At 38.8% G+C, this 15,203-nt stretch overlaps 1 protein-coding gene across 6 annotated transcripts in view; it reads left to right on the forward strand.

Annotated features, from left to right (window-relative positions):
- The window catches only part of mink1 (misshapen-like kinase 1), a 46,761-nt gene that overhangs the window by 14,152 nt on the left and 17,406 nt on the right, over positions 1–15,203 (forward strand). For 4 of the 6 annotated variants that reach the window (XM_056236911.1, XM_056236913.1, XM_056236915.1 and 1 more), the window contains exons 7-13: positions 515–569; positions 1,315–1,393; positions 3,542–3,717; positions 4,414–4,483; positions 5,311–5,521; positions 13,491–13,601; positions 14,302–14,388. In XM_056236911.1, the coding sequence (XP_056092886.1) occupies positions 515–569; positions 1,315–1,393; positions 3,542–3,717; positions 4,414–4,483; positions 5,311–5,521; positions 13,491–13,601; positions 14,302–14,388 (789 nt within the window). The remainder of the gene's footprint in view (positions 1–514; positions 570–1,314; positions 1,394–3,541; positions 3,718–4,413; positions 4,484–5,310; positions 5,522–13,490; positions 13,602–14,301; positions 14,389–15,203) is intronic. The other 2 variants (XM_056236914.1, XM_056236917.1) reach the window with 1 other exon arrangement.

Genomic DNA, 15,203 nt, shown 5'->3' on the forward strand with positions numbered 1-15,203 from the left:
AACAAGAATAATACAATATTGTCAATCAACAACTCGTGAGATTTAAAGCAATATTAATTATCATAAAAACCTGTCTACAGAAAATGCACGTGACATTTAGCTTGGTAATTATTCAGTGAAGTGATACTGAATACTACACTTTTCTCTCTGTTTGGTTTGAATGGCTATAGCATTGTCTGTGAGGATAAATGGTTCCTCTAAGTCTAAACTACTGTTTGTTGGCAAAGTTCTTTGTTTTTCACTTTTTAGCTCATGATACACATTAATGTATAGTACATAACCAATAAACAATGCAATTATTATTATTATTTTTTTTACTTTAAACTTGATTTATTTTTATGTGAGGATCCTGTTAATACAACATTAGTATTGGTAGTATGAATTTGTCCATTTCAATCCACACATCCCTATTATTGCACCCCTTGTTGTGTGTGTGTGTGTGTGTGTGTGTGTGTGTGAGTGAGTGACTTTGCCTGAATAAAGTAACCTTTTTTAAATTTTTATTTTTCAACAGAGTGATATCTGGTCTCTGGGAATCACCGCTATAGAGATGGCTGAAGGAGCACCTCGTAAGTACACTGTCTGTGTGTTTACAGATGCAACCTCACATTACAGTGTGGATCCAGACCTTAATATGACCAAAATAACTATCAGTCCCTCGTAGCAGCAGTATGACACTCACATTACAATCGCAATTGCAGCTCCTGTTTTTAAGTGAATATTCAAAAAAGGGTTGAATATGTGAGTTTGCACAGTTATTGCTTTCACTTTACTCCTCACATACTCTGGTCTGAACTGCAAATGGGGTGACGTATGCTATAACGTTCTGTTTCTTACAAGCACAGTTATCGTCTTCTGCATTTAAATGCTCAAGCTATTTAGAGTCGGCTGGATTCTGATGGGCTGTCAAATTTTTATCGTTCATCAGCTGGAAAAAACGTTCTGAAAAAGATCCAAATAATATCGTTCCTCTATGTTGTTATCATTATATTTATTGTGTGGACTTTCCTATTCTCATAGAATTAAAATTATTATTAACTTTATAGTTTTCATTATAGTTAACATCCTTAGTGTAAATGGGCCTTAAATATGTTTGTTTTTTTGTACTACATTGTCATAACTTATGCAGCACAACACTTAGTCATATTCTCTCTCTTACACGCTCACACGGACAGCGTGTAGCAGTGGCCCAGTCACTGCTCTACTTTCGTTCATGAATTGTTGTCACCTCTTGGATTAGTTCGTTTTTTAATTGGGCACATAGGTAAAAGAGTCTTTTATCAGCATGTTTGATCTCTGTGCTCTTTCCCTCAGCGTTGTGTGACATGCATCCCATGCGAGCTTTGTTCCTTATCCCACGGAACCCACCTCCTAAACTGAAGTCCAAGAAATGGTGAGGACACGCTGTTTCAGCTGTTATTTTAAGATCAAGCTATATTTTCCTTCTTCCTTCCCTCCCTTTTTTCCCCTCATCTATATATACATGCACTGCATACTAAGTTACGATCGCTGCCATCCATATAGGTTCTCTTTTTGTATGTGGTTTCCTCGTTTTTCAGGCAGGAGTTGCAGTGTTTGCTTTCACACCTATATCCTCACATATACATGTATAGAGTGCTGTTGCATGATGAAAAATGAGTTCTCTTTCTACCTTCATTTCATCTATGATTTTATCTTTTTTTCCTGTTGGTTGCAGTTGTCATATATTGGCATGCCGTGCTATAGTTTTTAGATTGGAGTTATTTTGGTACTTCGGGTCTGAGCCCTGCCCTTGAACAGCTGGTTATTGAAGTAGAGATGGAGCATATGTTGGGTTTGAATAAAAAAGGCGGCCTTGTTTCATTTGACTGCATTCTCTGTTACTTGCAAGATATTCTGCTTAAATTCTGCTTTAAAACGGCCTGTTCTGTTGGCATGTGTCTGTCTGATTTTGTATAATTTAGAATCTTTTTTCCTTTATATTAAACTATTACAGGGCTCATCAAGGTGGAGTTTTTCTTGTTTTATGTTTCTTTTTAGCAATACATTTTTACGTGTCCGAAAGAAATATACACTGACTGTTCAAAAGTTGGGGTTAATATATTTCTTAAAGTGCCCCAATTATGCTATTTTAAAGGTTCCTAATTTTGTTTTGGAGGTCTCCTACAACAGGTTTACATGCATCAAAGTTCAAAAAACACTTTAATTTTATCACAATATACACTGCACTTCAGACGAGTCATTTGAGAATCAATGAAAAATATGGTGAAGATTCAATCTCTCTAAATCCAGTCTGTTGTGATTGGTCTACCGCTTACAGTGCGTGTCGGAAACAAAACGCCCATTGCCATAACTAAATTTCAGCTCCGGAGGCTTCCTCAAGCTCACCAATTGTACACACTGTAAAGACAGTAACGATGGCGTCGATTTTACCATATCAAGTCTGATGATGAAACTTTGGAAGAACTAGTTATTCAACCCGAACCTCCATCGGAAGGACGACTTGAGCAGGACGTTTCTCAGTGATGCGCTACTTATGAGATGTTGCAACTGTAATTCTTCACCATCAGCATAAACAAGTGTATGTCCATCAACAAGTAGATTTCTAATTTATTGCGGTGCACATGTGGAAATTATATCAATAACTGTATCAATATCAACGCATACGTTAGCCGAGCACTGACGTGAATGACTGATGTAACATTAAAGTTTTTAAAACAAATCTTGCTCCATCCTTTATCATCACTCAAAGTAGTAACAACAACAGACCATCTGCATTAATGGACACAATTTAGGCAGTAGTGGACCCAGAGCTTATTTGCAGAAGTATTTCAGTATGACAGTAATAACGTGAGTTAGACCTACACAATGTAAAACACAAACCTACTGTTTTGAAAACCCGATAGAAAATATATACATCTTTAAAGGAGAAGCTTTTTGTAAATCCCCTTTAGACCTCACAGAGATTTGAGAAGCAATCATCAAAAGGTTATACTGCTGTTGTATTGCTGTGGTAATTCTTCACATCTTTTGGTGGTGTTTACAAAGAGAATTTGCTTTTGCAGAGCATAAAACAGCGGCTTCTTGACATGTAAACAACACCAGCTTCAGTGTTTGAGGGCAGGTCAAAGTAAATGTGGTTTGCGGGCAGCCAATGCAGACCATAGGCGGGCATTAGGCAAACGTGTTACTGCGTTACGTATGCAGGTCACGAAAGAGTTCCTGACGACGACTTTAGGCTGTCGATTTCTTTCTTTTGGGAGACAATAACTTCATTTATCGTGCACTTTTGACTTTGCAGACCGTTTACATTCACAGACAGCTATATCACACACTGCATGAAAGGTAATATTCGCATAATAAAGCATAATAGGGGCACTTTAAAACATTTAAAAAAACATTAAAATAATTAGACTGATTGCAGCTGGTGTGAAACTCTTTTGCACTGACCCGAGGCCTGTGGGCCTTGTAAAATAGCATTCTGATTCTATAATCAGTTTTGTTTTTAATTGACTTTCTTGCTAATACATTAATTTCTTACATGTTTTTCTTTCTCTTTCAGGTCTAAGAAGTTTATTGACTTCATCGAGGGTTGTCTTGTGAAGTCCTATCCGAGTCGTCCATCCACAGAACAGCTACTGAAGCACTCGTTCATCAGAGACCAGCCCACTGAGAGACAGGTCCGCATCCAGCTCAAAGATCACATTGACCGTACACGCAAGAAACGCGGCGAGAAAGGTATGTGCCATGCGTTTTCTTTAATGTTGCCTTTGCAAATGATTTTAGACAAAATATAAGAGCAATAGAGCTTTATTAATCACAGACGCCCAAAACATTTCATGACCCAAGCACTTAATAATTAATTCAGTAGTTAAATCAGTTTTATCTCATCAGAGTCAGGACAGATGCAGGGGCTCCTCTTTGACTATAGATTATAATTTGTCCACCCATTTGTACACCAGAGCTCTGTGGTGGAACAGAATATTTAATAAAGTTTGTTTACTTGCCTTTGTGCAGTGAGGTCACCAAGACTCCCATCCAATCAGAGCTCATCTTTGCCTTGGACCACAAATAGGGTGCTTGTGCATAACTGCGTAGCTTAGAGTAACTCATGAGATCTGTGGCCAGTAGTGTAATCAAATAGCACAGCTGGGCTTGAATTATGTTTCTTTCTGGATATGAAGAATGAAGAACAGCTAAAAATGGAAGCATCCAGCCAGCAGGCTTCAGCATTATTATTAGAGCTCACACAGTATCAGTTAAGGAAGAGTGCAGATGATTTAGACTCTAAAGTGCTGCAGTATGCATAAACTGTGTTGAGCCATATTATATTAATGCCTAAAGTCTTTCTTGTTATTTTCCTGCCCTTCTCTCTCTCTCTCTCTCTCTCTCTCTCTCTCTCTCGCTTTTTTATTTTGTCTTGATTCCTCTCAGAGGAGACTGAGTACGAGTACAGCGGTAGTGATGAAGAGGATGAGAACAGAGGTGATGAGAGAGAATCCAGGTAAACACAGCAGCATCTGTGTTTACACAACCCTACATAGCACTACACAACATTGCAGAAGCTCTCCCCAGTGTTACTGACATTTTGTGTTAACTTACCAGCATATTGTGTGTGAATTTTATATCAAAGTTTAATGTATAGAGACACCAGAGATAGCTAAACTCTAGGGTCGAGCTGCATTAAAGTGAGAAGAAAATGGTTTTGGAACTTGACTTAAACTATTAGATAATTGACCTGAAACTTCACAATAACTAGTAGATAATTTCACTTAAGATTTGATTTGGTAATCAATTTTCCTTGAGAACTGACTTAAATTAGTAGATAACTGACTTAAGATTGAGAGTAGTTGATAACTGACTTGAGTACTAGTACATAACTGACTTGACTTTAACTAGTAGAGAACTGATTTGAGACATGGCTTGAATTAAATTTATCTTTTGATTCACATAAAACTTCTGAGAAAAGATTCGAGACTTGTCTGTACATGTCTGAATGAGTCAATAATAAGTAAGCCATTTGTTTGTTTAAGGTGGGGTCATCAAATCATGACAACTGCTATTTGGAAACAATCATTATTTTCGCAATTACGCTTGGGGCAGAAATTACACCCTTCACCCTTAATAGATTTGTTTAGGGAACTGTTTTATGTGTCCATAGATGGTTCCTCGTAACGCTCCATTAATGCTTTATCATATTATATCATATTGCACACGAGTGCATGCCCTTGATGTAACCAAGAGAGAAATTAACGTACAGTCCTCCTTGCAAATCTTAACTGTCTAAATCAACCGACTCCTCTCCGTTTCTCTGTTTATTTATGTCTGAAGCTCTATTTTGAATGTTCCTGGTGAGTCGACATTGCGAAGGGATTTCCTGCGGCTGCAGCAAGAGAATAAGGAGCGTTCAGAGGCCTTAAAAAGACAGCAGGCGCAGCTCGCCGCTCAGCGCAGAGACCCTGAGGAGCACAAACGCCAGCTGCTGCATGACCGGCAGAAACGTATAGAGGAGCAGAAAGAACAGAGGCGTCGCTTAGAGGAGGTACGCATGCATGTGCACATAAAAGTCACTGAACATCATCTTTCTTCTCACAGGAAATGATAAGGGCAGAGTGCCAATCATAAAAGGTGTTTGTGTACTGACAGATACATCTCTGTTTGAGATGTGGTATTTTGGTGGTATTTTGTGGTACTTACATTTCACAGGTATAAGTGTTAGAAAGTCTTAATAGAAAGATCGTAATAGAATAGGAGTGCGATAATCTGACTAAAATATACATTTTTCCAAAATATTTGTTTTTGGACATTAAAGGAGAACTCTGGCGCAAAATGAACCTTTGGTCTAATTACACATTGTTACCTAGTCAACCGTTATCTGAGATTTGTTTTCATGATTATCGAATGTAAATAGTTTTATCTCTAAAAACAGTTTAGCCTATAAAGCTAGTATAACGCTAGTATATTGGGCATAGTGTAATGACAAATAAAAATCGCTTGTTAATACCACTAACAAGGCTCAAAATAGCCCCACACTAACACGGTAGCATAATGAGGGTCCCTACCTTCAAACCGAAGCATTGAGAACTTTGTCAGTGTCCAGACAGTTTAATAAGAAGATATTTAATACATACAGTCAACTTCGCGTATACAGACAGGAGCCATCTTTGAAATACAGTCTTTACCAGTCGATCTACGAACGCCGATCCAAGTGCGCTGGTGAGAATGTGAACGAGCTATAAGTTGTGATAAGGTGAGCGCGAACAGCAGGCTTGGATCGGCGTTCGTAGATCGACTGGTAAAGACTGTATTTCAAAGATGGCTTCTGTCTGTATGTATACGCGAAGTTGACTGTATGTTTAAAATATCTTCTTATTAAACTGTCTGGACACTGACAAAGTTCTCAATGCTTCGGTTTGAAGGTAGGGACCCTCATTATGCTACCGTGTTAGTGTGGGGCTATTTTGAGCCTTGTTAGTGGTATTAACAAGCGATTTTTATTTGTCATTACACTATGCCCAATATACTAGCGTTATACTAGCTTTATAGGCTAAACTGTTTTTAGAGATAAAACTATTTACATTCGATAATCATGAAAACAAATCTCAGATAACGGTTGACTAGGTAACAATGTGTAATTAGACCAAAGGTTCATTTTGCGCCAGAGTTCTCCTTTAAATGTGCCATATGTAGAATTTTAAACCTTACAAGTAAGTGTATTTTTATGATAGCAGTAACTGTAAAGTGACTATTCAATCCAACTTTATTTATAAAGCACATAATAAAACAACATACTGTAGTTGACTGTTGACTTGTAATGAGGATATCAAATGTAGGCTAATATAAGTACTAAGCTCAGATGAGTAAATGTATGTTCCTCTTACAAGTTAACATTTAGTCTGCGCTTTTGTTATTTATTTTCAATTTTAGTATAGTGAATTTTCATTATTTTTTTAGATTGTAATGTGACGATATTAGAATGTAATGTGATTTTAACAACATTGGGCAGGATGTGAAATAACTTCTTTTTATATATATATATATATATATATATATATATATATATATATATATATATATATATACACAGAAATGTTTTTGTTTTTTTTTCAATATCACCCAGCCCTATGAACCACTTTTATAATACTTTTATGGTTCTTTTTGGAACCTTCCCTGAAGCGTAACAGCTCCATCTTTATTTACTTTCATTTTATTTAAAAACGTGCCCAGTGTATTATTTTGGGTTCCACAGAAAAAAGGTGATACAGGTATGGAATAACTAGAGTAAGTAATGACAAGATTTTCATTGTTTGGTGGCCTAATCCTTAAAGTCCCCATGAATTCAAAATTGACCATACTTACTTTGTTTGCCTAAATTGATCGTTTTGTGGTGAACAATTCATCCATGCAAGTCAATCCACACAAAAAAATGTTTTGGCTTCGTAATCTTTAATCAAAATCTGAAATTTCCCCTCCCCTCTGCATGGGAGGACCTTCCCTGATGACGTAGGTTTGACGGTTTGGGTGTCTGCTTAACATCCTTAAAGGACAAGTTCGGTATTTTACACTTAAAGCCCTGTTTCAAGATCGTTTCTGATGAAATAGAACGGTTAAGATTAAAATTTGGACACATGCTGCTGTCCCGAGAAATTTCGGTTTCTGTGGTCGCACCCCCCCACCTCTACAATGGTTGCATAGGTGCACAGAAACAATCCTTCAAAAAACGCATTAATCTTTAGTTTACAAAGACGTGAAACTCACCGAGTGGTCAGGGGTGTTCACTGATATGCTCACACAAAAATCGCTGCAAAAGATGCTTTCCAACAGGTTTTATCGTAGTTTTTGTCCAAGTCCATTTTCTTCCTGTTTTTGGTCAAAGTCCACAGTAGTCAATTGTCGAGTTCGCGCGCGGGATCATTGGTCACTAGATAACTAAGGATCCCGCGCGCGAACTCGACAATTGACTACTGTGGACTTCGACCAAAAACAGGAAGAAAATGGACTTGGACAAAAACTACGATAAAACCTGTTGGAAAGCATCTTTTGCAGCGATTTTTGTGTGAGCATATCAGTGAACACCCCAGAACACTCGGTGAGTTTCACGTCTTTGTAAACTAAAGATTAATGCGTTTTTTGAAGGATTGTTTCTGTGCACCTATGCAACCACCCAGAAACCGAAATTTCTCGGGACAGCAGCATGTGTCCAAATTTTAATCTTAACCGTTCTATTTAATCAGAAACGATCTTGAAAACAGGGCTTTAAGTGTAAAATACCAAACTTACCCTTTAACCCCGCCCCTCCAACTGACAATAGACAGGCTGAATGAAAACACCTACTTTTGTAGATCCAATCAGGTGCTAGTTGGAAAAAAAGCCATGCCCACTATTTTGCCTCATTTAGTATTCCATTTCTCTCGGAAATATGTCACAACACTGGAGAAAAGTCGTTTGCAACTTCCGGTTCACGGGGACTAAGTCGTCATGAAATCAAATTTTACCATTCTTATTTTTATATGTAATATTGTAGTGTTTATTATAAATGATTTATCTGTGCACTTTATTATTTTTTTTAAATTCATGTACCCTTATAATCTTTAATCAAAGACGTTACCCTTCCCTCCCCCCTCGAAACGACTTCTCTTCTCTTCCGGTCAAAAACTATTACTAGAGGGCGTGGCTATTGGGGTCTGTCTCGTTTGTGGCCCGCCTCACAGAAACCTGTCAGTGTCACTGACAGCCAGCAAATATGGTGTTGGGGTGCATTTTTGGTTGCGCTCCTCACGTCCTCTTTCCTATCCCTAAACAACATTGTCTGCGTGCCCGCTGGCTCGAATTCCTGCATTTCGAAGAAGGAGGAATAACGGCGAGTTCGCGTCTGTGTGCAAGGCATTTCACTGAAGAATGTTTTAAGAATTTGGTACGATATAAAATGGGATTAGTCTTGGTTCGCGGGAGGCTCATATAAATATGGGGTGATTCCTTACGGAAAATTTGGCTGCTTGTCCTCGTTCTCATCGTCGGGTTCCTCAATTAAAAATTCTTCATGGGAGGGTTGAGTCCGGTGGAGAGAAATCCTCCACAACTGACTGTAAATTGGCATTCAAATCTGCCTCCATTTTGTTAGCAACGCCCAACCTCCAACGATCCAATCAATTCCCGAAGGACAAAATCAAGCCCCGCCCTACATTTTTTTTCTAATTTTAGAAGCCGTTTCACTCGGATACACGTCACAATAAGGAAAAAAGGACAATCTCCTTCCGTTTCATGACGACTTTAAAGTGTTTTAGATTGTATCTCATGTCCATGAATGTTGGACTGAATATAGATCAGAACAGCTCACTGAGAGATGCTAAAAGTTTGAGGAAAATATTTTAGAAAAGTCAATGTTTGACATAAAACACGTAGTTCACAGCCAGAAGATTTACAGCAGTGTTTGTTGAAGTGCTGAACATTTTTCTCTTATCTGGAGCCGGTCTTTCTTCAATAGAGTGAACACAGGGAGGTATTTGTGGAATTTTGTGAGGTACACATGGGCGTAGGTTTGGTCTCAGCTTTGGTGGGGACAGACCCCCCCCCCCATCCCCCGGGAATTATTTTGTTGTAAGATAAGTAACATTGCTTTAACGGCGATTTCCTTTGTCATTTCAGACTATCACAAGACAGAATATCACAATACAGAAGTGAATCTACTTCATCTCATTATTATATTGTATCCTGACCCCGATACACCATCCTGTATACTGTCAATAAAGAGCTAGTATAATCTCAAAAATGCACTCTCAAAAAATAAACACCTAGACTGTGTAATGCTGAACAACCAAACATTTTATTTAACATAAATTATTATTATTTGGAATTTGGATATTATCAATCAAATAATGATTCATTATATTTGAATAACCAACATTGTTAACTTTTGCCTTTTTAACATTGCCAACATGTTTTTCCAGCACATGTGTCTAGCAAGCTACACTCACAAATACATTACATAAACAGAATGTAGAAACGAAAAATGTCTCAGATGATCTACTGTTTATGACTGCAAGATTCTAAGTTAAGAATGAATCTAAGTTAAGCATGATGTGACTTGCTAACGTAGCATTCTATCATGATAGTGCGACTTCTATGAGTCTATCCGTGCTGCACACCCCTAATTAATGCTCCTAACCTTGAAAGATTGCAGAAGCTAGGTTTAACTGTAACAATATCCTGGGTAACCAGGATCACCATACTATTTTCCACAGTAAATCTGCATTTGAAAGCCTGGTCAGTCACTACTACTGCTAGTTATTTGTGTGGCTAGTTATTTTTGCCTACTTACACTCTGCTTTATGAAAAGCTTCGTATGTCCCCTTTCTTCTTCTTGGGTGACATAGCTGATCTACAAAGTACAAAAAGGGGCAAAAAAAACGGAATATTAAAATGTTTTACTCTGGCCTTTGTATGGCAGGCAGAGAGACAGACAGCCCTGGTAACTTACCGTCGGCGTCGTCACGCGCACACACACACACACGCGCACACACACACACACGCACACACCACCCGCTCGCTGCCAGTGAGTGCAAGCACAAAAAGTAGTCCCGGCCCGCGCGTGTAGCCTGCCTGTCAGATACCCCGCCGCCAATCAAATTGCGGCGTATCTTGTACTGTCGTCGTCCTGGCCGTTGGAATCGATCTAAATAGCAGCGCAAAGATCCAAATAGCAGTTCAAAGGAGCTTGCTAAATATTGGTGGGGACAAATTTGTCACCTCAAAATATTGATTGGGACTAGTACCTAGCGTCCCCCCCTAAACCTACGCCCTTGGAGGTACATGTTGGTGAATTTGAGAGACAAACCCGGTAAATGAGTGAGAACTCTACATACTGTGCAAAGTCAGACTTTTAATTGATTTAGTTTTGAGTGGTCATTGTCACTGGCTGACTGTGGAAGGACATGATTAGCATGACTGCCTGATGCTCCTACACTAGCTGAGAGAGACATGGATGAATAGGCCACAACACAAAGCAGAGTTTGTGTATTTGTTATGTACTGAGCATCATAAGCCATTATATTCATGTTTGCCTTTGTACACTAGGAGAGATTCCCAAGCCCCTCACAGCTAAGCTAATTGAACCAAGAACAGGTGGGATCAAGACATGTTTGCTGGGTGATATAGAATATGGCACTTAATCCACTTTAAAAATCTGACCAAATTTGCAATCCCATTTAAAGCAAAGGAATATTTTGAGCTGAAATATATTATTTTCATTTAATAATGCACTACCATTCAAAAGTGTATTACTTTTATTCAGCAAAGATGCATTAAATTGATCAAAAAAGACATTTACAATGTTACAAAAGATTTCCGTTTCAAATAAATGCTGAATTAAATGCATTTCAAAAAGAATTCTGGGGGGACAAAATCGATCACTAAAATATTAAGCCGAATTGTTTACAACATTGATAATAATAAATGTTTCCAAAGCACAAAATCAGCAAAGTATTTAAATAGAAAACTGTTATTTTAAATTGTAAAAATATTTCACAATATTACTGTTTTAACTGTATTATTTAATCAAATAAATGCAGCCTTGGTGAATATAAGATACTTTTGAAAACATTTAATAATCTTACTTGACAGAATAATAATAATAGGAACAATAAATATTAATAATTATAACATCATTATTAATACCATTATTGGTATTTAAATAATATTCATGTAACCATTTTAAAGTTGATATTTAACTCTTCTGCACTATTTCTAGCTCACTAATCATGAAAGTAAATTTGTCATTTAGTCGGATGTTCTTCCATTGAAGTGCAAGATGCTTTTCTCATCATCTCTAATACTACTTGTATTTGAAAAAAAGAATATATATACATGCATATATTTATAAACACTCACCGGCCACTTTATTAGGTACCCCATGCTAGTAACGGGTTGGACCCCCTTTTGCCTTCAGAACTGCCTCAATTCTTCGTGGCATAGATTCAACAAGGTGCTGGAAGCATTCCTCAGGGAGTTTGGTCCATATTGACATGATGGCATCACACAGTTGCCGCAGATTTGTCGGCTGCACATCCATGATGCGAATCTCCCGTTCCACCACATCCCAAAGATGCTCTATTGGGTTGAGATCTGGTGACTGTGGAGGCCATTTTAGTACAGTGAACTCATTGTCATGTTCAAGAAACCAATTTGAAATGATTAGAGCTTTGTGACATGGTGGAAGTAGCCATCAGAGGATGGGTACATGGTGGCCATAAAGGGATGGACATGGTCAGAAACAATGCTCAGGTAGGCCGTGGCATTTAAACGATGCCCAATTGGCACTAAGGGGCCTAAAGTGTGCCAGGAAAACATCCCCCACACCATTACACCACCACCACCAGCCTGCACAGTGGTAACAAGGCATGATGGTTCCATGTTCTCATTCTGTTTACGCCAAATTCTGACTCTAACATCTGAATGTCTCAACAGAAATCGAGACTCATCAGACCAGGCAACATTTTTCCAGTCTTCAACTGTTCAATTTTGGTGAGCTCTTGCAAATTGTAGCCTCTTTTTCCTATTTGTAGTGGAGATGAGTGGTACCCGGTGGAGTCTTCTGCTGTTGTAGCCCATCCGCCTCAAGGTTGTGCGTGTTGTGGCTTCACAAATGCTTTGCTGCATACCTCGGTTGTAACGAGTGGTTATTTCAGTCACTGTTGCCCTTCTATCAGCTCGAACCAGTCTGGCCATTCTCCTCTGACCTCTGGCATCAACAAGGCATTTCCGCCCACAGAACTGCCGCTCACTGGATGTTTTTTCTTTTTTGGACCATTCTCTGTAAACCCTAGAGATGGTTGTGCGTGAAAATCCCAGTAGATTAGCAGTTTCTGAAATACTCAGACCAGCCCTTCTGGCACCAACAATCATGCCACGTTCAAAGTCACTCAAATCACCTTTCTTCCCCATACTGATGCTCGGTTTGAACTGCAGGAGATTGTCTTGACCATGTCTACATGCCTAAATGCACTGAGTTGCCGCCATGTGATTGGCTGCTTAGAAATTAAGTGTTAACGAGCAGTTGGACAGGTGTACCTAATAAAGTGGCCGGTGAGTGTATATCCCATAAATTTCTCACAAACACACTTTGTCTTGCTATCAGTGATATTTAAATTCAAATGAATAATTATACTGTAAAATTGCTTGCGTTGGGAATGATAGTTTAGGTTTGCTGTTCAAAGTTGCATACTGTATATAGGCCATGTGCAGGGTGACAGCAGCACCATCTAGCCACTAACCCACTGAATGCAGCACCGCAGTGCACTGACTCACCAATATCACTACACTCACCCTCTCTCACCAGAACTGTGCCCAATGTCTTAGTCTCTTTCGCTTTCTCTGGCTATGTTCTCTGTTCTCTCCCCCTTAATTTCCCTTCTCAAAAGTATTACATGATTTTTAGCTACAGGAAGGCTCTCATTATTTCAGCCAAATATGTTAAAGTGACTCACTCTCTCTCTATCTCTCATACACACGCACAGCAACAGAGGAAGGAGAGAGAGATGGTGCGGCAGCAACAGGATAAAGCTCCTCACCGGAGACTCGATGACATGAGACGAGAGGAGGACAGGAGGATGGCAGAGAGAGAGCAGGTAACCAATCACAGCCACAGAACTGCAGCCGGGCCGGCCAATCGCAGCCTCGCGTGGGTGTTCCCCACTCAGCACTGCTCTGGCCCTGGAATGTCTGTGGAGTGGTTGCCATGGCAGCAGGTTCTCAAAGGCAGTGTGTGTGTGTGTGTGTGTGTGGGTGAGCCGTGTGCAGCCCTACATTCAATACAATTCAAACTGACAGAAACACAAAAGACCAATCAGCATGAATTAGTGCACAATGTGCCACAGGACACACTCTTCAGAACGACCTCACATGTACATGCCTCACATCACACTTCCTTCAGTTTTCCTCCTCTAAACGACTGGAGAAACACACGCATACGCAACACACTCCTCAGAGTGGCAGGAACTAGTTGTAAACACTCGCTGCGTGCCATTTTAAGATTATAAAAGCAGCGTGACGTTATGGCTCTACCGCAGTAAGTGAATGAAGCGCGTGGAACAAATCTCTTCACTCTGTCGATGTGTTCTTCAGCCATTTTAAAAAGCCCATCAGAAACACTTCTTTAAAATGTCTGCCTCTATCTTCAGAGGCTGCACAGACAGGTGTATCTGTCCGCTCCCTCAAATATCTTTTTATTCTATCCTTTTGAGTCCATTCTGATCCGTCTCTTCCTTCCTCTCCTCCTCCACTGCTCCCCATTTCTCTCTCTCTCTCTCTCTATCCCTCTCTCTGTAGGAGTTTATAAGACATAAGTTGGAGGAAGAACAGCGGCAGTTAGAGATACTGCAGCAACAATTACTGCAGGAGCAGGCATTGCTAATGGTAACACTCCTTTCTTTCTCTTCCCTCTGTCAGTCCTCAGACAGTTGTTACAGGACCCCGAGATTGTACTGGAATGATCAGAATCCGCCTGGTTTCAGAATGGGAAACATACAAAGCAGGGTTTTGAAATGTTCTGGAGCATGGGTCTTTAATTATTGTTTGGTTTTAAATTAATTTGATGAAAATATGCATTCAAGAAAAATACAGTATTAAGTTAAATTCCCCCAAAGCTAGTGATAAGAAGCTTAAGTTGAGCTAAATGTTTAATTGTTCCTTCCAAATTAAAATAAAATAAGTTATTTAAAATTATTTGATTAAAAATGCAGTAAAAACAGTAATACTGTGAAATATCACTACACTTGTAAAATAACAGTTTTCTATTTGAATACGTTTTTAAGATGTAATTTATTCCTGTGATCAAAGCTGAATTTTCAGCATCATCACTCCAGTCTTTGGTGTCACATGATCCTTCAGAATTCATTCTAATATGCTGATTTGCTGTTCAAGAAGCATTTATTATCAATATCAATGTTGAAAACAGTTGTGCTGCTGATTCATATTTTTGTGGAAACAGTGATAAAAAATGTCAGGATTATTTGATGAATAGAAAGTTCAATAGAACAGCATTTATTTGAAATGGAAACCTTTTGTAACATTATAAAAGTATTTACCGATCAATTGAATGCGTCCTTACTGAATAAAAGTATTAGTTATAAAAACACAACTTTACTGACTCTAAACTTTTTAATGGTAGTTTATTTATAAATGAAAACAACAACACTCTTAAGTATAAAGCAGATATAGACCCCTGTTCT

The sequence above is a fragment of the Rhinichthys klamathensis genome, unplaced genomic scaffold (assembly GCF_029890125.1).
Source record: "Rhinichthys klamathensis goyatoka isolate OS25496 unplaced genomic scaffold, OSU_Roscu_1.1 h1tg000473l_1, whole genome shotgun sequence".
Lineage (NCBI taxonomy): Eukaryota > Metazoa > Chordata > Actinopteri > Cypriniformes > Leuciscidae > Rhinichthys > Rhinichthys klamathensis.